This window comes from Cryptococcus neoformans, chromosome 11 (genome assembly GCF_000149385.1).
Source record: "Cryptococcus neoformans var. neoformans B-3501A chromosome 11, whole genome shotgun sequence".
Classification (NCBI taxonomy): Eukaryota; Fungi; Basidiomycota; class Tremellomycetes; order Tremellales; family Cryptococcaceae; genus Cryptococcus; species Cryptococcus deneoformans.
This window is the reverse complement of record NC_009187.1, coordinates 749,925-770,459: the sequence shown is the minus strand read 5'-3', so window position 1 is coordinate 770,459 and position 20,535 is coordinate 749,925. Positions and strand designations below refer to the sequence as shown.

At 48.2% G+C, this 20,535-nt stretch overlaps 8 protein-coding genes across 8 annotated transcripts; 4 read left to right on the top strand and 4 right to left on the bottom strand.

Moving 5' to 3' along the window:
- Window positions 1–776: 776 nt before the first annotated feature.
- On the top strand, window positions 777–2,928 carry CNBK2670 (hypothetical protein; the record flags this gene model as incomplete). Its single annotated transcript, XM_767803.1, has 7 exons — window positions 777–844; window positions 904–991; window positions 1,049–1,085; window positions 1,142–1,381; window positions 1,433–2,400; window positions 2,452–2,715; window positions 2,767–2,928. The coding sequence occupies 7 exons, from the start codon at window positions 777–779 to the stop codon at window positions 2,926–2,928; spliced, it is 1,827 nt and encodes a 608-aa protein (XP_772896.1).
- Window positions 2,929–3,628: 700 nt separating this feature from the next.
- On the top strand, window positions 3,629–5,505 carry CNBK2660 (hypothetical protein; the record flags this gene model as incomplete). Its single annotated transcript, XM_767802.1, has 5 exons — window positions 3,629–3,828; window positions 3,871–4,212; window positions 4,261–4,643; window positions 4,693–5,381; window positions 5,440–5,505. The coding sequence occupies 5 exons, from the start codon at window positions 3,629–3,631 to the stop codon at window positions 5,503–5,505; spliced, it is 1,680 nt and encodes a 559-aa protein (XP_772895.1).
- Window positions 5,506–5,899: 394 nt separating this feature from the next.
- CNBK2650 (hypothetical protein) lies at window positions 5,900–6,901 on the bottom strand (the record flags this gene model as incomplete). The annotated part of the gene is made up of 4 exons (XM_767801.1): window positions 5,900–6,162; window positions 6,226–6,461; window positions 6,522–6,673; window positions 6,743–6,901. 4 exons carry the CDS (start codon window positions 6,899–6,901, stop codon window positions 5,900–5,902), a joined length of 810 nt encoding a protein of 269 aa, XP_772894.1.
- Window positions 6,902–7,456: 555 nt separating this feature from the next.
- On the top strand, window positions 7,457–9,414 carry CNBK2640 (hypothetical protein; the record flags this gene model as incomplete). The annotated part of the gene is made up of 9 exons (XM_767800.1): window positions 7,457–7,632; window positions 7,681–7,712; window positions 7,767–7,934; window positions 7,995–8,289; window positions 8,345–8,540; window positions 8,594–8,666; window positions 8,724–8,824; window positions 8,885–9,182; window positions 9,248–9,414. 9 exons carry the CDS (start codon window positions 7,457–7,459, stop codon window positions 9,412–9,414), a joined length of 1,506 nt encoding a protein of 501 aa, XP_772893.1.
- Window positions 9,415–10,088: 674 nt separating this feature from the next.
- Window positions 10,089–10,630, bottom strand: CNBK2630 (hypothetical protein; the record flags this gene model as incomplete). Its single annotated transcript, XM_767799.1, has 4 exons — window positions 10,089–10,187; window positions 10,248–10,376; window positions 10,449–10,522; window positions 10,579–10,630. The coding sequence occupies 4 exons, from the start codon at window positions 10,628–10,630 to the stop codon at window positions 10,089–10,091; spliced, it is 354 nt and encodes a 117-aa protein (XP_772892.1).
- Window positions 10,631–11,623: 993 nt separating this feature from the next.
- Window positions 11,624–13,125, top strand: CNBK2620 (hypothetical protein; the record flags this gene model as incomplete). The annotated part of the gene is made up of 6 exons (XM_767798.1): window positions 11,624–11,869; window positions 11,927–12,052; window positions 12,121–12,243; window positions 12,301–12,687; window positions 12,742–12,906; window positions 12,967–13,125. 6 exons carry the CDS (start codon window positions 11,624–11,626, stop codon window positions 13,123–13,125), a joined length of 1,206 nt encoding a protein of 401 aa, XP_772891.1.
- A 329-nt stretch (window positions 13,126–13,454) lies between these two features.
- On the bottom strand, window positions 13,455–15,608 carry CNBK2610 (hypothetical protein; the record flags this gene model as incomplete). The annotated part of the gene is made up of 4 exons (XM_767797.1): window positions 13,455–13,803; window positions 13,857–14,521; window positions 14,571–15,476; window positions 15,540–15,608. 4 exons carry the CDS (start codon window positions 15,606–15,608, stop codon window positions 13,455–13,457), a joined length of 1,989 nt encoding a protein of 662 aa, XP_772890.1.
- A 780-nt stretch (window positions 15,609–16,388) lies between these two features.
- CNBK2600 (hypothetical protein) lies at window positions 16,389–20,239 on the bottom strand (the record flags this gene model as incomplete). Its single annotated transcript, XM_767796.1, has 19 exons — window positions 16,389–16,625; window positions 16,678–16,814; window positions 16,868–16,888; window positions 16,938–16,988; window positions 17,039–17,085; window positions 17,160–17,300; window positions 17,364–18,066; window positions 18,120–18,249; window positions 18,298–18,462; window positions 18,511–18,522; window positions 18,575–18,719; window positions 18,773–18,889; window positions 18,954–19,005; window positions 19,059–19,110; window positions 19,160–19,316; window positions 19,372–19,488; window positions 19,548–19,718; window positions 19,776–20,065; window positions 20,222–20,239. 19 exons carry the CDS (start codon window positions 20,237–20,239, stop codon window positions 16,389–16,391), a joined length of 2,763 nt encoding a protein of 920 aa, XP_772889.1.
- Between the last annotated feature and the right edge of the window lie 296 nt (window positions 20,240–20,535).

Here is a 20,535-nt window from a genome sequence, read left to right as displayed (position 1 = left end):
TATATGTCGTCAATGCCTCGGGAGTGATACTGTCACCATAGCTGCCAGCTCTTGATATATCGGAGGCTGGACTTGAAGAGGCAGGATATGTATTATCTGTCGACATAACAGCCTTCTATGTAATTGTATCGCGTCAGTGTTACATTGGGACTTTAGACAGTAATACGGAGTAGGAACTGTGCCCCTAAAAGCCAGCCGCTCACCACCTGCCATGCTGGGAGTAGTATAACTCGATTCCTTCCTTTCTTCAAGGGAATGGTCTTCCTTTCTTTTTGGGTATATCCTCACCTATGCATAAAGATCTTCTCATGCTTAGGAGCACCATCAGCACGCTTCTCTAAGACTAGGGGAAAAAAAGACATCATCGTCCGCCAGCGAGTCATCATTATTATTGGCATCAGTACTTTTCCCTACTTTTCGCCCTGCCATGGGGGAAGTCAACAGACAGACTCTTGCCATAGTAAAACATGTACATGTGATCATCATGCGTAACTGGCTACAGCTGCTATGTTGTACATACCTTCTTGTTGTGATTGTAATTCATTTAAGCTTTTTCCACCATCTGTCCGTCTATCGGTTGGAACTTGGACAATAGGGCAATTTAAGTTGACCCCTACTTAAGCCTGGTTTTAGCGTCCGCCGTTCTTGGATACACTTGAGCATCAGATAGGTCTGTGAAGTCTTCGTAGCATATTTCTTCATTCATTCTATATATCTTCATTGCAAATAGCGAAATAATCCTCCTATATCCAACGAAAACAGAGGATATCAAGAAAATGCCTTTCAACGACGAGTTGGACACTCCAGCATTTAGGGCGTGGCTCAGCAGAACCATCGAGCCTCTGTAAGTGTTATTTCAATTATTATCATCAGAGCGATAGCTGACGGATTATCTTTTTACAGATGTGATGCCGATCCTACAGTACTCTCAGATTATATTGTGGCTTTGATGAAGCACGATGCTTCCATGACAGAAGATGAGTGGAAAACCGTCAGTGGTTCGAAGGTGGCGTCATAGTCCTTAGTGCTGACTATCTTCTTATTGTAGTTCATATCACGAGAACTGGTGGACTTTCTCGAGAGCTGTGGGTTTCAAGTGTCTGTTCGGATTTTCAAAGATGTATGCTGACGGGCTACGCAGCTTCTGGACCATTCGTCGAGACACTGTTCCAAACACTTCACTCCAAGAATTACGATTTGACACAAACACTTCCTGTTCCAGCAGCAGCATCACATCCTATTCCTATAGGACCTGCCGCAGAAGTAGCACCTCGACCATCTGCCGGACCTTCAACAATGCAGAATGGTCAACAGAAAGATGTTATCATGCAGGAAATGCCCGTTGGAGTATCTGGTAGACGAAAATGCCGTGATTATCACGGTACGTAGCCTCTATGTTGGAGAATCGCCACAAGCTAACCACAGTTACCAGAGCGAGGATATTGTATGCGGGGCGCGAACTGTCAATATGAACATTCTGCGGATATGCTCATACCCACACCCGAGATGATGTTCCAAGGATTCCTTCCACCCTTCATGCCCGGCATGCCGGGTGTACCCGTACAATATCAAGGCATGCAGCCTATGCGTCCAATGGCCATGCAAGTTCCAGAGTTTCGAGATGGTCCAAATGGCCGAAACCGTTCCTTTGGCAACCGACCGCCTCCCTCCAACGAAGGCGAAAGCTTCGAAGGGTCCTCCCGGCCTCCGAGCGACCACAGCAAGACAACGCTTCTCATTACCGACATCCCCGACGCCAATATGTCTGTTGTAGCTATTCGCAATTACTTCCAACAATTTGGGACGATAACGAGTGTTGCGCTTGAAGGTCGAGGAAACCGGGCTTTGGTCAGCTTCGCGTCAAACCTCGAGGCCTATAAGGCATGGAAATCAGATGAGGCTGTGTTCGGGAATAGGCGTGTCAAGGTCCTCTGGCATAAGCCTAGGCCTGGACAGGGTGCGGCAGGACAGAAGGCTTTGGAACGAAGCAAGCAATTGTTAGAAAACTTGCAGAAGATGGAGGCTGGAGAGGGTCCAAACCAGGGGATCAAGCCTAAGTTGAGTGGGCCTGAGACTCGGTTGCAGGCTACCTTGGCCGAGTTAGAGCATCGAGAAAAGCAATCAAAAAAGGAGCCCCTTATTGCTGAGCAAAAAGTGCTGTTGAAGCGTGCGTCCACAGGCACGAAAGAAGAGAAAGTCCAGATTTTGAAGAGACTGCGAGAAATAACGAAGGAGCTTGATATCATCAACAATCCGCCGCCTAAGCCTGAGTCCATGGATGTTGATGATGCTAAGAGCCGGTTGGATAGGGAACTCGCGGCTCACGGGATGGAAATGGGTGGACAGGATGAAGAGGAATTGGCGAGGCTAAACGCTCAACTGGCTTCTTTGAAGGAGAAGGTGAGTCACCTTTCATTGTTCTTTTTTAAAATTAGGTTAATCAATCTCCAGGCCAACACCTTGGGTGTCAACGCTTCTGCCCGTTACTCGCCATATTCCCGTGGCCGAGGTGGACGCGGACGCGGTCGTGGTGGTCCCCCTCGACCCATGCGGCTCGACAACCGATCGCGCACCATCCTCGTCTCTGGTGACCGTTTCGGCGACGAAGAAGCTAGGAGAGTTGTCCAGGAATGGTATGAGTCAACAGGCGGTGGTGTTGAGTTTGTCGATGGCAGCTTGAGAATCACCTACCCTCAGCGCGAGATGGCTGAAAAGGTGTGTCTTGACTATGTCTTCATGCCAACAATTGCTGACTAGGCATCAAAGGCTTTGGCCCTGGGTACGAACGAGTTACGCGAGAAAGCGGGCCCCATTCGTACCGCTTGGGAACCCCTGAAACCCCTCGAGCGATACCAGCCTTCAGACGTAGAAATGACTGTGCATATGGGCGAAGAAGAGCTCAGAGGAGAAAAAGACGATGATGAGTAGACATTTAGCGAGGTATCAAAAAGAAAGGGAGGCGATAATCCGTATGTTTTATATGTGTATCAACCGGGCTATGGCATGGTCATCTGCATTTGCCCAAAATTACTGATTACAGAGAAGTGTACACCTTCAGATCTGGAATGTCATGTTAATCACGGCACTATATCGCACAAAAGATGTTACTCTTGACACACTAATCTTAGGCATCCATATTAAACCCCTTGCCCTCACGCTTAATGCTCCTTTAAGCAGCGTCACCTTGACACCAAGGAAGCATAATAATAAAGGACCTCTCCACATCATCCTGACGCCTGCCGATTTTTTCTGAAGATTTTGGATGCGGCTAGAACTCAAAGGATGACAGGCTCTTTTGTTCATTTTCCCCTTCTTGCGCGTGTTGACGGAACCTTTGTTCATTAATGTGAGGACAATGCGACCACCTTATAAGATGCAGGGACTGAATTACGTTGCCTTTACCCACTAAGCACAGGCAACAATTATTTATCTCGGTGAGTTTCTATTATAGGATGCAAGGGCAAGGCGTACTGACGAAAGAAGTTGACTAACCAGCTTCAGTAACTTATGAATACTAATAACGAAGCTGGACTTCGTTGAACACGTTCTTTACTGATATCAATCTTCTGTGACAATCGATTGTTTAATTGGCTTTATCGAGTACAAATCAAGCAAGGCGCGCTTCACGATGCATTTCGTCAGCAATACCGCTCTCTTTGCGATTCTCACGGCTCTTGCTGTTCGTTCAGCACCTGCTCCACAATCTGGTACCGATTACACTTGTGATAGTGACACTCAATGGCATGACGCATACCAGACCGTTACTTGTCCTGGCGATACCGCTTGTGTCACTGGTGCCAGTGGGAACCCTTGCCAATTTCCATCGGGGTAAGTTTTATTAATCTTTCGTGACGATAATATTGACAAAAGTAGTTATGGACAGTCTGGAGTAGTGGCTGTTGCGGTCACTTCTGCCGCTGCTGTAACTTCGGCAGCCGCGGTAGCCACTTCGGCTAGTGCTGCTGGAGGGGTAACCTCAGCGACTTCAGCTGGAGGGGTAACCTCAGCGACTTCAGCTGGAGGTATCAGCATCAGCGGAAACGCAGCCACTTCAGCTTCAGAAGAAGCTGTAACTTCGTCGTCGGGGGCTACAGCTACCGAATCTGGTGGTGGAGGCAGTGCCTCGCACACGAACTCTGCAGCATCGGCAAGTGGTACCTCCACTTCGGACGGCACTAGTGGATCGAACAGATTTGTGACTTATTGGGATAAGTGGGTACTGCCATTTAAGGCAGTCGAAAAGTACTAATCAGAACTCAGCTACGCAAATATGGGAGGGGTCAACGCTGGTCAATTGACGGCTGTTACTCATGTAATTCTTTGTAAGCTCATTTCCATCAGATTAGTCAACATTCTAACCCGTTTGATCGTCATAGCCTTTGCCGATATGACCGACTGGGCTACCGAACAAACGACTTGGAAGTTCATGGAATCTTCCAACGGCAACTTTGACTCTTCAACAGCCGCAACGCTCAAGGGCATGCAATCGGGTCTTAAAGTTTGTGGAGCTCTTGGTGGTTGGGGTCTCGATAGTGTTATGGCTACTGCAGTACGAGGCGGAGACTCAACTATTGCAACGTTTGTGGCCAATGTGAAGGGATTTGCCGACTACTTCAACCTGGACGGCATTGATATTGACTGGGGTATGACCAGCACTTGATAGATGGACAATTCACTGATACTGAAAATTAGAATTCCCCTCCGCCTCTGATGACGCCAACCTCATCACTTTTATTACCCAGCTGCGTGCTGCACTTGGTGATGACAAACTTATTTCAGTCGCACTTGGCTCCCGAGTTGATACTACCGATGCCGCCGCGTTCAATAGTGACACGTTCTCGAAACTTGACAGTCTTGTTGACATGTGGAACGTCATGACTTACGACTATGTCAATCGCTACAGTACTGTCACCGAACAACAGGCTGGTAACCGCGTTGTCACCACCGTCATGGATTACTATGAGCAGCAAGGTATCACCATGGAGAAATGTAACGTCGGTTTTCCTATGAACGCCAAGTACTTCACCCTTACCGAAACCTGTGATTCTTCAAACCCAATCGGCTGTTCTCTTCCAGGCACCGACTACTATGAAGACAGCGGCGTTGATAATTACAAGTCGGGATGGGTCAGATTTAATCCAGATTTGGATTCTTCGCTGGGTACAGAAGGAACAGAATGGGCGACCAAGATGAGGGCGCAGTGGGAAGCTCGGCCAACCGATGGAAGTACAGAGATTACTGCCGATGTATCGAACGCCTGGGTTGATGAGACCAATGATGTCTTCTGGACTTGGTTGTCTGACTCTGACATGAAGACAACTTGCCAAAACTGGGTGACGTCGGGCAAGGTGGGAGGCGCTATGGTTTGGAGTCTGAACCAGGTGACTATCCATTCATTTATAGTACGTGCTCAAATGCTGATCCACTTTTGACACACAGGACGACGAAAGTCAAGACGGAGGGAGTCACTTGACCGCACTTGCAGAATGTATCCAGGGGTCGTAATCCATAGTCCGGATGTGTGATTAGAGTACTCCTAGTTGATGATGACATGTTACCGTCCCTATGTTGTAATCTTCCGCATTGGACATTCGTGTATGTAGTAAGCCAAGTTGAAAAACATGAAAAATATAAATAAAGATACTCCAGTACTCGTAGTGTTGGTCTCCGCTTTTTCTGCCGCATTTCTTAAAAGAGCCTTTTGCCTTCTCAGATTTATGGATTATGGGCAAAATAACCGCATTTTCCTCCTTCTTATTTGTTTGCTTGTTTGTCTAGCGAACAAAAAAGCGAAACTCTCCCATAACACTGAATTATAGGACATTTGCTGCAGCCATTGAGTATCAATCATACATGCGCCGATGAAAAAAGTAATGTCAAAGAATGCTACAACAAAAGTCTAATTCCTCACACAATCAATCTGCGCAGTATACCAATTTGTGATGGCCTTGGTATCGCCAGTGATCGCCACGCTGTCAAAAGTCTTGAGAGCTTCTACCGCTAGCGGCCCGTCATTCACCAATCGGCCAACCCACTTGCCGTGCTTGCGCGCCGCTGCTACGATCTTGTCGATAGCCTCAACAAAGACGGGTTCATCTCCTCTGGCTGGAGTGTAGCCGAGGAGTGATTGTGCGAGATCGTTGGGGCCGATGAAGAGGTAATCTGAAGTGTTGTATCAGCTTGATGTCTTTTTGAGGTTTTGGCGGGAATTTAACGGGGACTTACCAATACCGGGAACTGCAGCAATCTCCTCCACATTCTCCACCCCTTGCTTAGTCTCAATCTGAACGATCGTCAAGATTGTTTCGTTGGCAGTCTTCATGTACTCTGGTGTAGTGAGACCGTGACCAATAGCCGGGAATGCGGACCCTTGGCCACGAAGACCGTAAGGAGGGAATTTCGAGTAGGTGACGACAGCTGCAGCTTCCTTGGCGGTGTTGATCATGGGAACCATGAGACCGCTACCCGCCAGAAAACGATAGGTCAGTACTAATCACTGTGTGTGGAAATATTTAGCGTACTGGGCACCAGTGTCAAGCGCTCGCTTGAGGATATCGGGTTGAGGCCCGCGGACACGGATGATAGGGCTGACACCAAGAGCAGAGATGGCAGAGACCGAATTGTGCATCTGATCGTCTCCGATGTGTCCGTGTTCACAGTCAATGATCACTCCCTACATTTCACAAGTAAATATCGCTGCACGGAGAACATCGCTTGGAGTATGGGATGAACAAGTACTCACATCTAAGCCAGTTAAAGCAATAATTTGGGCATGTCGAACACTTGGGATGGCAATAAAGGTCATCAGGGCTGGAGTTTTTGACCTGAGGGCGTTGAGGAGGCGGAGCCGGGGGTTCTGGACGGTGGTGGTGTGGGCGGTAGCGACGTTGGCGACGGTCATTGTTCGTTATGAGTTTTGCTTTGTGTAATGTATGTGGACAAGTTACGAGTTCGGAAGGTGGGTATGGAAGTAGTACATGATATGTTCAATGGCTATATAGCATGTCATTCTGTGAGTACTGCCGTCTTGCACGTACTTGTTCATGATGCCGCCGAATGGAATCCATTCTGTATAACTACCGAGAGGAGCACGAGGAGTGGAGGAGTTGAGTCACGTGATGTTCCGAGAGGAGCGCCTCAGTCCTGCTCCTCCTCCACTCCTCCGTGCCTGGATCTGACTTTATTTCAATTTCCTTGTCAACAAAACCAACAGCAATCCGCCCACCGCCAGCTCCTCCAGCTCACCAAAGGTCAACTGATAATGCATACAACAAACAGATAACGGCCCGTATTGCTATGTTGCTCACTCTCTTGCATCTACTCACTCACTCATTCACTCACTCGCCCCTCAACCATCTCCACCGCAAACTCATATAATATCCCCTTCTTGGATCATGCCCAAAGCCCACCCAATCAACCGTCAAAGATGACATCCCCTACAACCACCCGGCCACCTATGCCGCCTTCGCCCAAGTCTAGCTTTGACGAACCCAAAGAGGATGTTGTCGTCGAGCTTCGGGGGGTCGATGCAAAATACACCAAGCCTATCCCTGAGAACATTCGCAACCTGTCAGCGGACGAGTTGAAAGCCATCGAAAAGAGGATCGTACGCAAGGCGGATATGGTTATGATGTATGTTTCTTCGATTGAATTATTATGGTATGAACTGACGTGCCTCAGGCCTATCATGGGTCTCTTGTACATCTTGAACTGTAAGTTTTGATAGGTAAATGCGCCATGTATCATGACTGATTACTCCTTGACAGACGTTGATCGTCAGAACTTGGCATCTGCCAAGCTTCAAGGTATCATGACCGACCTCAACATGACTACTCAGCAGTTTGCGACAGCAGTGTCTATTCTATTTGTGGGATACCTCCCTTATCAGATCGTATCAAACGTCCTTATCAGCCGTATCTCCCGTCCTGGTCTTTGTGAGTCGTGGAATTATTTAACCTCATAATTCAAGATTGGTAGCTGACACTGAGTTTCAGATATTTGCATTGCTTGTGCCATCTGGGGTGTCCTCAGCGCCTGCACAGCCGCCGTCAAATCTTACGGTGCCCTCCTCGCTGTCCGTATCATGCTCGGTTTCGTCGAAGCCGTTTTCTTCCCGGGTGCTATCTATCTCCTATCCGCTTGGTACACCAAGAACGAACTTGGTAAACGTATCGGAGGTCTCTATATCGGACAGCAAGTCGGTAACGCCTTTGGGGGTCTTATCGCTGCGGGGTGCTTGAAGCTTGATGGTGTGCATGGTATCGCCGGTTGGCGTTGGCTTTTCATCATGTACGTAACATTCTTTCTCATCCTTCATTATCATTGGCTGACCAGTATTGAGTAGTGAGGGTGCAGCCACAGTCGGTGCCGCTCTTCTTTGTGCCTTTGTGCTTCCTGAATACCCTTACAACGCTCGTCTCCTCAAACCTTTGGAGAGGGAGGTAGCTGTCTGGCGATTGGAAATTGAAGCAGGTGCAGCGGAAGGTAATGAGAAGGTTGGAGCTTGGGCTGGGTTTAAAGAAGGCTTCCACGACCCCAAGGTATGTCACCTTCTTAATGAGTTATGGGATTATGGACTGACTTGGTTGCCTAGCTTTATGCGCTCATCTTCTTCAACATGATGTCCCAGACTCAAGGTTCTATTGCCAACTTCTTCCCTACTATCGGTATGTCTTGCGCTAGACAGAAGAGAAATAACAACACTGACAAATATCCTTGGACAGTTCAAACCCTTGGATACAGTTCTATCATCACCCTTCTCCTCAGTGCGCCGCCATATGTCTTTGCAGGAGGCTACTACATGGGTATGACATGGATCAGTGACGTACGTCTTTCCTATCCCCCCTCATTCGCCCATGTACATCTTCTCACATCAGAACCACAGCGTTACAACATCATGTACCCCCTTATCGTGATCAACATTTGCCTCGCCATCGTCACTTACATCATCCCCATGGCCACCCTCTCTATTGGCGGTCGATACACTGCCATGATCTTCATGCCATGTACCTCTGTCGGTCCTCAACTGCTACTTTACAAGACTATCAACCACCATATGCCTAGACCTGTCGCCAAGAGGGCAGCGGCTATTGCGTTGATGAACGCTATCGGCGGTACCTCTAATATCTGGGCGAGTTACCTTTGGTTTTCTGGACCAAAGTATTACGCTGCCTTTGGAACCTGTACGTCCCTCCACCCCTGTTGACGCTTGATACGCCTTTTGCTGACCCTCTTGGTCCTGTCATAGTTATTGGCGCGGCAGTTCTTTTCCTCATCACTATCACTGCTTACCGCTTCTATGTCCGACGTGAAAACAGACTGCTCGACGGTACCCCCGAAGAAGTGGCAAGAGTTATGAAGAGGGGTGTCACTCAAGAGCAGGTCGATATGGGATGGAGGTATGAGGGTTACTAAGAAGTAGAATCTTTAGCTATAAGGAGAAGGTAGGATGAGGTGATCCTTTGTTGTTTTAGGTACGATACATACGGTTCAGTCCTTGGCCGGTTTGTTAAAAAGGCAATGTTCTCGAGGTTGAGTTTACGGGAAATCGTCATGTAGCACGTGGGAAATAAGGTACTTTTATTCTATAAGTTGTCGGTCGGATATTATGCAAACTGAGTTGTACGGATGTCTTCTCGAAGGACTTGGTCGATTTTCATTTTTAGGGTATATGATCAGAAAAAAAAAACCTCTTTCAATCTCGAGTCACGCAATAATAATATATCTCAGTTTGGACGAGTTATTGTCCTTGACTTTAATTTTGCTCTGTGTTCCTACCTCAATCCGGCCCATTATCACAGATTTATACGGTTTTGAGATGGGAGGACTTATGCGCATAGAACGCCTTCATCAAAATCTGTAAAACAAGTTCAAAAGCTCATCTCGCCCCCCAAATAATCATCTATTGGCAGGTTATCTTTCAACGAAAAGAGCGGGCAACGTAGGGGCATCTTTAAAGAATAGCATCTTTAGAGCGCGCTTGGATGATCAAATGCTAGTTGCATGTACCTTCAAGTACGATGGAATGAATGCTACAATCCCAACCCCTGCTTCTTTCCTCCTAAGTTACAATTGCTTCTATCTCTCGCTTATGCCTGGGCAATGCACTCAATCTCAATGATAGTACCCTCTCCAGGGAGGTCGCCAGCCTGGATACAGGTTCTGGAAGGAGGATTGGGAGGAAGGAACTAGAAAAAAAGGGCCAATCAGCCTAATAATGATGCAATGTGGGACAGGTGGCGGCTTACAGCAATGTAAACCTCATTCATGGCCGCAAAGTCCTTCATGTCCTTGAGGTAGACGTTGTACTTGACGACCTTGTCGAGTGATGAACCCGCGAGCTCAAGGACTTTCTGGAGGTTGGACAAGACGGTGTGCTATATGAATTTTTACAATGAATCAGATATCCGTGTTCCATAGATCCCTACAAAGGAATGAAAAGGACTTACAGTGGCCTGCTTGATCTCGCCTGTCGCGGTTTGGCCGGCGCAAAAGACAAGACCGGGGACCTTAACCGCCGGGCCTTTTGATCACGGTCAGCGATGTATGAATACAGATGATGGCGTTAAGAATACTAACAGTTGTGAGGCTTGGGAGGGAATTCGGCAGAGCTGATGAGTTCTCGAGACATTCTGGCTGTATGATGGCTTGTAGTGTTACTGAGTCAATAGGGGCTGGGAAAATATGTGGCTACGCGTATGCGTTGAGGTTTAGGTTTTAAAAATCCAAGTGGTGACTTCAGTGAGAACTAAGGTAGTCTGGCCGGTTATATAGTATGGACCTTGTCAGATTGAGAGGAGTGCTCCTCCGTCACTCAAATCGACATATCGACGGCATAACTTCACTGGGACGGAACATCTGATGACCGGGGTACTGCCTGATTCGGGTTCATGGGGTAACCCGGGCTGGTATTGTCTGAAGCCTAGCGGCGGAGTAAGTATAGATCATATCAGCCGCACCCTTCTCTACTTGGTATAGGTGCAGGAGATGATCCGGGTAAAAGATATAGACGGAGGAGTGAGATGAGCTCCTCAATCTTCATCGTGGGTGCTCGTTCGGCTATTCGGCAATTAACGGCAATTCCACAACCCTCATTCATCACATCGGTCAATAATAAAAATTAAGCTTGTCTTAAATCGCGTATCAGTCATTTTCATTTGTCGTACCATGTGATGTTGGTGATGAGCTCCTCTCTCAGGCCCCTCTTGTCCGCCGAAGAGCAAGGCAGATAGCCTCAACGTGCTCACCCGTAAACCATGACCCCGCATGTGATCAGGGTGCCCCACAGCCCCGCATTTCACTCCTCTGCAAAGTGCTCCTCGCTGCTCTCCATGCCTGTCGGCTTCTAGCAAAAGTTCGATGCTCAATCATTGCGGGATCAGGCGGGTAGTATGATGCGCAGTGTGGGATAACTGTCAATTGTCAACGAGCTCCTCTCAGATAGCCACAGCTCGTGACGGAAACTGAGCATACAACAACATGTCAACTTTCCAGCGATGACAAGTCCTCCAAAGTATCAACTGGTATATAAGTCGATCAGTTGGAGCAATCTTCTCTATTGTCACAGCTTCAGTCACTTACATCACATCTACAACTACCCAGCACAAACTTCAAATCATCAAACATGACCGCGACACCTGCTTTCAACCCTCCTGCCGCCAACCTTCCTGGCAAGCCCTACGTCCGACCTTGGATTCCACCCCCTGTCACTAAGGAGACCCACAACTTCGCCAAACTTAGCAGTATCAAATTGTCCTTGATGGACTCTGATGACCCCGAAGTCGTCGATAACCTCGTGCAACAAGTGAAGGGGGCGATTCGGGAGGATGGGTTCCTGTTCCTTGAGGACTACGGTGTATCACTCGAACAAGTGAGATTTAGTTTGGTGCGCTTACCACTGGTTCAAAGCTTACTGCCTGCACTGTAGCTTCACCGACAGTTTGCACTTGCTCAATATCTCTATGACAACATTGCAGAAGAAGACAAGGAAGCTCTCCTCTTCCACCCTGACACTGGTCGTTGGGCTGGCTACAAACACCCCTACGGTTTCAAGGTGAGCATATATCATTTGTTTTATCTTGCCTATGTTATATTGAACAGAACTGAATAACTTTGATTTAGCGTCACAAGGGCACCAAGGACGGTATCGAACAATTTAACTGGTACACCGCTGAGTGGGACGACATCAACCGCGTGCCCAAGTGTCTCCACCCCTTCATGGACGAAATCAGGGCTTTCGCTGAGGTATGTCTAGTACCTTCGCGCCCTGTATTGCTCATCTTACTAATGTGCCGTGGTTAGTATCTCACCGGCTCGGTTAACCGTCGGCTTCTCACTCTCTTCTCCCGAGTCCTCGAGCTCGACGATGACTACCTCTGGAACAATGTCCAATCCCACGGCTCTCCCACCGGCGAAGGCTACTTCCGCCATGCTCTCTTCCGACCAGTCGAAAAATCCACTGACGAAGCTTCTAAGGGTCTTCGTATGCACGGCCATACTGACTTTGGTCTCACCACTTTGCTCTTCTCTGTACCCGTCTCTTGTCTCCAAATTTGGGGTAAAGATGAACAGTGGTATTATGTGCCTTACAACCCTGGGTCCTTGGTTATCAATATTGGTGAAACATTGGAAATTGTCTCTGGTGGACACTTCAAGGCTACCAGACACAGGGTCTACAGACCTCCTGCCGTAGGTCTTGCCTCTTATCGTGACATCTTTCCTTCGCTGAGTGGTGTTCTCTAGGACCAACTCCAGACCGAACGACTTTCTCTCGTCCTGTTCAACAGTAGTGTTGGTGATCTTCGAATGACTCCTGCCGCTGAGTCACCCCTAATCAAGCGGGAGGGTTGCATCGAAGAGCAGGGTGTGTACAAGGAGTTTAAGAGGGTGATGGACCTCGGTGTGCCTGTCAGTGTTCTTGTTCCTGCTAGTTTTGAGGTACGGCAGAAGCTGATATGATTATGACAGGTGCCCACCAACCGACAATGGCGAGAAATTCAGATTGCAGAGGCCACCGACCCCACGGACACGGAGCGTAACAGGGTTGGCGCTGATCAGGTCATCGTCAATGGCAAACTCATGCAGACCAGGGAGTACATGGGTGTTAAGGTCCTTTTGCCTGTGTAAAGATATGAATGATTGGGCAATGTATTTGTATCTTTAGTTTGTCACTATGAAAAGGTTGTGGAATAGGAATAATTCCTGTCTTTGTGTTCTATGCATGTTTGTCTCTTGAACTCTCTTCGTTGCGGTTTGCAGCACCATTAGTGCACTGAAGACCTAGGATACTCGACGACCGCTGATCATTGTCTTGCGACGACGTCACAATACTTATTATTTAAAGGGTAGCTGGAGGGGGGTTGTACCAATCGAGTGTTTTAAAATCTATTGAAGAAGCTGGTACAAATACAACTGGGGACTGCATACTAGGACACGTAAAAAAATTTATTTAAACATTACAACACATTCTGCACATGCAGATCACCTAGACATCTCATTGCAGAACGTCCTACCCCCCACTTCTTGCGCATCCTAAACATCTTCTTCATCCAATTCAATAGCCCTTCTTCATCCTCTACTCCCACGACTTCCAACGGACTCGATCCTCCACTTTTTACGATCTGCCAAGCGATGATTGTCGCCTTGAAGAGGTAAAATGTAAGTAGCGGCGATTCCGACTGAAGTGAGGGAGAGGTGGGAGAGGATGTGCGTTGGAGGTAGAGGAGGAACCAGGTGATGTGTTGTTCGACTGATTGGATGATCTGTGCAGTGAGTTCGATAGGGTTATTGGCCCCCAATGTCGTTCTAGACACGATAGATCAGCAAAGACAACATAGATCTTCTAGCAAAGAACGTACATGGCCGCTAGAGCTGCATCAATGGAATCTTCAACCAATCCCCCTGTATGGCTTTGAGACCATAACAATAACTCAATCATGCTCATCCTCCAAGTCGCTTCCGCGGCTGCACTCGCAGGCGTCTCCAACTTGGCATTTTGTACGGTCACTAGCGGCTCCAGCCTTACCATTGACGCGAGAAGTGCTTCAAAGCGCTCAAAACAGGAGCGGCCTGTCATGGTCGTCCATCCTGTCATTTCCCTGACAGAAGCCAGGACAAAGTGAGTCATGAGTGACGCCCCTGTGGAGTCAAGTGGGAGAGGTAGAGGGTCTTCCACCTGGTTGACAAAGGCAGCACGAACCATATCAAGGAATCGCATCCTTGTTGACGAGCTGTCATCGCGAGAACAAAGGGAAGATGCAATGAGGGAGCGGTGAGCCCATTCAGTAGGTGTACAAGCGTTCCAGAGGTCGTTGCCGCATGGAAGCTCATGTTTAATTTCGAGATGGGAAAGGCAGCGTGGTCGAGAGAGGAAATGGTACCAAGCGGAATCGAATCCGTAAAGGGAGTACAGAGTACGTTTATGGGATTCCGCACGGACGAATTGGCGCCAGAGAGAGTCAAGGTCTTGGGTGACGGACGGTTTGGTAGGATATGATTCCATCAGACCTGCTTTCCGAGAGAGCTAAACGGAGGTTAGGAGGAATGGAGCATTGTGCACAAGAGAGGCTTACCTCAACGCATTGCGAGTGTAATCGTAGCCCCTGCATAGTATGGCTCCCACACAGTGCCATTATGGCGTACATCTCTAAAAGCAGATGTGCTTGAATGGTCGTTAGCGTGTCCGTGGACTTTTCTTGTGTAATCTCCATCACTCCATCCAAAGCCCTCAGACCCGCCTTATAGCAATAAATTGCCCTCTGTTGGTCAACGTCTCCACTGTCTTCTCCTTTCATATGTAGCCCAATACACATCATCCCAAATAATAGGCTTGGGTGGCATGATCGGGCGTCAAATGTAGCTCGATGGATGAAAGGGAATATATGGGCAGCATGTGAGAAGAAGGATTCAAGTGATGCGAAGATGAATGCAGGATTTTGAATGGCTTCTTCAACAGAAGGGGGAATGGCAGACAAAGGAGACTGAGATAATCGTGCGTGAAGATCAACAGAAGTCATGCTGATACTCCCAATGGAAGAATGGGCATGGTAATTGGGAATCGAAGAGGCCGACGTCTGGGACTGCGAGGTATGTCGAGAAGGAGAATTATCGACCTCCTGTGTGGAGTTCCATGTGGCATCTGATGAGAACTCATTGACGCCAAAGTCAAATGTGAGTGCTGCTTCAAGAGCAGAAGGTAGTGGCCGAGGAGATGTTATAGAAATGGGCTGAGCAGTGATGATGGGTGAGAAGTTCGTAACAGAAACGCTCTCTCGCCTTTCATGACTCTCGTTTACACCGCTTGAGACAGATGGTAGTTCTTTCGGACTACGACTCGTACTCTTCTCCTCTCCATGTTTACTTGCGAGATGTCGTCTTCTAAGGTCTGCTCGAGAAAATGTAGCAGTACACCGGCCGCAGGGAAAAGTTGGTCGTTCGCTTGTATCGTCGTGTAGCTTTGAATGGCGCTTCAGGTTTTCCTTCAACGGCGTGTGAGTGACATAATAAAGAGAGGTTGATTGGTGGGCACAATGAGGACATACCATCCTGGTGAAGCGCCTCAAACATACTGCACACTTGAAGGGCTGAAGTTTCCCTTGGTCGGAAAGCATCGCGTCGGAAGGTTACTCAGAGAGAAAAGAGGGCAGTTGAGGATGGAATGAGCTGATGCGAATGGTAGCCGAGTGAGATTATGGTTAGCGGGGGTGCCGTCGTGTTGATTGGGATACATATCAGATCTTCAATTGCTGGTGCTGATTGGTGCAAGCGCTGGGAGGAGCTCACTCCAGTCCAAATGCGTCCATGGCGGGTCAGCTGATAAGACAGAGTCACCTGATAAGCAACCTAATTTTGGCCCGAAGAGCTGCGCCGATGAAATGGACCCGTGTGGTTGTCCCGCTGGAAGGTCCGTTAATTAACTCTTGGCTGTCCATGCGCATATGACCTGGGTGTTGTCTTCATCCTCACAGAACACGAAAGCGTCCTCCTGGTGTGCGCAAGTCACAAAGATATCTCCGGAACGCAGATCCACCCAAAAAACGGAGTCGGATCCTCAGCGCGGCGGAGCATGGGATCGGCCCGGCCCGGCCCAGCCGAAAAAAAAGAACACACAAGATAAGCAAGATGATGATGCTGCTACGTCGCGTATTAATAACGGAAATACTCGGAGATGTTTACCACTTATCAACGTGGCGTTTCGGCGGCGAGGGAGAAATCAGCCTTAATCCTGCCCCTCCCTTCTTACAGCGAATGGTTATAGCTCGAATCGGTTGCATGCAAAGCCAGATCATGACATAGACTATACCAGTTTCACACCTAGATGCCAGCACCAGAAGATATTATTGAAATCACATACTTGACAATAAATTTTTTGGCAGCCGCAGCGTCATAAGTTACCAATCCTCGAGGAGCTCGATAGGCGATTCTGCACGGCTGCTACGAATGGCCAGGACGCTGTAAAGACTAATAGGCTGTCCGTCAAAGCTAGGAATAAAGGTTCCGAAGGGCGTTTTGATGGTGTTGGGTGGAGCCAAAGAGCTGGTGAGTGCCTTTGGAACCGAGACTTCATCCGCGTCAGGATTAACTTGAGTGGTCTGCGAGGAGGGCTCTTCGTTGTCTTCTTCCATAGGCTACTCCAAACCCTTAGCATCGCTCATGAAACCTTAAACGGATTGGACTCACGTCTGATGATTGATCCTTATAAAACTCGAAAAGCTCCCTTTCTACACCACCACTAGGTTTGAAGTATCCTAAAAATCGTTCGTTTATCTCAGGCAATTGAACCCATTTGTAGAATGCGCCCTTTTTTTTGCGCGAACCTGAATTCAGTCAGTTGCGTGCAGCAAATTAGTAAATTGGCCAAAGAGCTTACCAAAAGGAGCATCAATGAAGCCTGTGTCCCATCAGCCAGTTGTTATTCCGAAATACAGTATCGAGCTCACCTTCTGAGTAAAGCTGCTTGCAAATAATAGCCAAGGCATTTACCGAGCATCCTGAGCACACAGTATCAGTACCGCTGTCACCCGTCCATTCAATAGCTCACCAAGAACATCCCTCAGTGGCCCGGCCTTTCCGATACCTCCTTGCTGCCTTACAGTCAAAAGAGCACGTCTATCACTCTCTATCAGGTACGAGTGAGAGAACAGAAAAAGATAACGGCGCACCTAAAGAGTGCTAGCTTTGACATCCCCTCACGCGCCCTTTGCAGCTGCAGCTTGGTCCATTTTTGTCCCTCTATACGCTCCATCTTACAGATAAGGCAGTACCAATTATCTACTTGAGCAGCAGCCTTGAGCTCAGAGAAGCTTCATATGTTAGTCAGCAAGATTATGTATCGCAAATAAAGATAAAAGTCATAACAGGCGTACCCTACACATGGGCAATGTACCCAGTTTCTGCATCCATCACACTGCATACTCCCATCTTGCTCATCGTCCGCTCCACAGAAGCAGTTAATCTTGTCCTCATTAGCCTCCACCAGATGGGTATCTGTCCGGGAAGCGGTCTTCCTTGAAGTCTTCTTCTTTAATGGGGACGTCCTGGCCGCCTCAACAGTGCGAGCAAGCATTCTTCGAGCGGGGGGAGTGGAGCGTTTGCGGGACGTGGAATCCTTGGGCCTTTGAGGAGTACTGGTAGGCGTAGCTGAAGACCTGGACCTAGAATTTGACTTGGACGAAGAGGCAAATTTGGGTGACTTGTCCGCTTTGGCCTTGGGAGTTTCCGATTTGCTGGACTTCTTAAGCTTGGCGTTGGCATTTTCCTTGTTAGCCTGGTCAGTATCTGCCGGGCTAGAGTTGTTGTTTGTCTTCTGGGCTTTCTTCGGACGTTCGGATAACTGGTTAACAGACTTGGATCGTAGGGCTCCACATTCCTGGGTCTCGTCGGTGTCATTCTCGATGGCCATAGGAGCTGACTTAGGAGCTGACTTAGAATTGGGACCGTCTTCGGATGCCGAGCTATTCTGATCAGCAAATATGGCAGATGTGGATCCTTTTGAGCGGCAGGGAGCGGTTTGAGCAGGTGCAGGGGGGATGATGGCCATGCTTCCACAATAATCAGTTTCTCCATCAGCTTTACAGCCAATATCATCAGTTACAGTTTTGAGGGCATTCGTAGGAACGTACCATCAAAATCAAAAGCCGTTTGGGATCTTCTCCTGGCTATGGACGCACGCGAAGATGCACGACGACGGGTCTGAGAAACAGGTGGCTGAGTGACTTGTGCCTGCGAAAGCTCCATGATCTCTTCCTCTAACTGCGTTCAAGTCAGTTTCTCATTATAGCGAAACTAGGATTTGCATACAGTTTGATGAGCTCGCTTCTTCCCAGTCACATTTTTCTCCGCGGAAGATGCATCCGGCATTGAGAAAGGCAGGATATTACCGTCGGCAAGAAGCGTACCCAAAGGTCGCTTAAGGACATCGTAGATGTCATCAGGTTGTTCGTATGCTTTTCGGTCATAGACAGGCTGATGCCCTATGTCAGTCTTGCTTCCGCAGAAAGAGATGGGGCTCACTAAATCGGCACTCTGACACCGCATAGTCAGCTTACAGTCGAGATTATACAGTCGATCGACTCACCCATGCAACATTTCTCTTCTCGGCAGCTTCCAACTGCTCAGCCCGCTCTTGTTCCGGGTCATCTTTCTCTCCCGAAGCTTTCCGTTCATCCGAGTCTGTACGTGCTGGAAGAAGCTGTACAATAGACTGGGTAGTCACAGAAACACTAGAAAAAGATCTCAGTGTCGGATTGCCTTCAGTGTGGAAGAAAAACTTTACCCATGCGAGCCTGTGGTAGTTTTTCCCATGGTGACATCAGTAGGCCCTGTATCTTTGTCGGACGTGCACATGAACAATGGATCCTCCGTGCAATCTCTGAATCCAGGTGCTTCGTAACTACCGAAAATCATTGCTTGAATGGATGACTCCCATGATTCAAGGTTCAACAATTGATGCTCACCCTTTTGGCGCATTCTCGTTGTAGGAGAGCTTGAAATCAACGTATCGTTGTCCTTGGGGATACACGTCAGCCTTAAAGATCCGGTCACCGGATGCGAAAGCCTACGTGGAAGATCAGTGAGCTTCTGGCAGCTCAAAATGAGAGTTTTCATCAAAGTCTATAAGCATGGTGAGCATTTCGTTTCATCAGGCAATGATATCACGTACTTTGACGGATCGTCTCACATCCTGATGGGTCCTCGGATCCCCAATTCCGGGTGTATCAGTAGATGAGTCCTCACCTGCGACCTGGTGTGTCATGTCAATGGAAGGGATGTTGGACGGTCCAGAGTAGAAAAAGTTGAAAGTGTATGACTCCACTATACTGCTCCGAGCCATCAACCTTTGGACGCCGTAGTTGGATAATAAATCATACCTACTTTTGAGGATCATCTTTGTCAAGGAAAATTATGAACATAAATGATCGAAGGTAGCCTTTGGAAACCGCATCCATGACCCCTTCTTCAACGAACTTCAGTATCTTGGCTCCTTCTGGCCTACTCGAGTATTATCAGCGTAATCCGTACAAGAGAGCACGACAAAAAATCTAACTTACGATCCATCCCCCCTAATCCTTGGATATTTAAATCCTTTGCCGCCTCCAGGTTGCTGAGAACCATTGGGATCAGGTTGACTCATCTGATACTGTTGATCCGCACTCTTTCCGGGAAGGGGAATAGAGTCGGTCATGTAAGTGTCTGAGAAGCTGTCATCGGGCAGAAGCCGTCTAGATATAAAGTTAGGGCTGGGCTGTATGTGAAGGCGAAAAGACATATAGACTTACCGAAGATAACAAATCGCTCCCAGACTAGCCCCCAGCGTGGTCCTCATGATCACTAAACTTTCCTGGTGCGTGATTGTGGAAAGATCCTGTTTGGCAGCAGCAGACTGAAGCTCAAGGCTGTTCTTAGATTTGGGGCCCTGAGCTTGGGATATGGCCTGAGACTGAGACTGAGAAAGCGCCTGCTTGGCATTTTGAGTGGTGACTGTCTGACGAAGTGGTTGTTTTCCTTTCGTGCTAGATTTACCGGTGGCTGCGGCGGTCTTGGCGCCCTGAACAGGCTTTGGAGGTTTCTACCAGGTCATGTCCGTGTCAGTGGGTTTGGTCTTGTCCGTAATGTAAAGGACTAGAAAAAGAAGCCAACCAAAAGAAAAATCAAGTGAACAACACGCAAGGAGAGTATTGAAGAACTACTACCGATGGCCGACGGAGAACGAAGAACTGCTGACGTGGAAGATAACAGACATTACGGACTGAAAGCCCAGAACAGCTACTATACCCTAATGAGCGCATTCATGCCCTCGGAGCCTTGGATAGATGGACGATAACGGGAGAGGAAGCATCAATGGCTACCAAAACAGATGCAGGAAGGTAGAAAAAAGAAAAAGAACTCGAGGAAGAAGGATGGAAATCGACGTGAGAAGCGGCAGACGGGCTGATCTCGTCAGGAAGGAGACTCACGAAAGCTTGCTTGGAAGGCATCCCCTATGTTTTTAGTTGGCAAAGAATATAAATGTCGATATTGTGTAGCAGGATGGAAAGA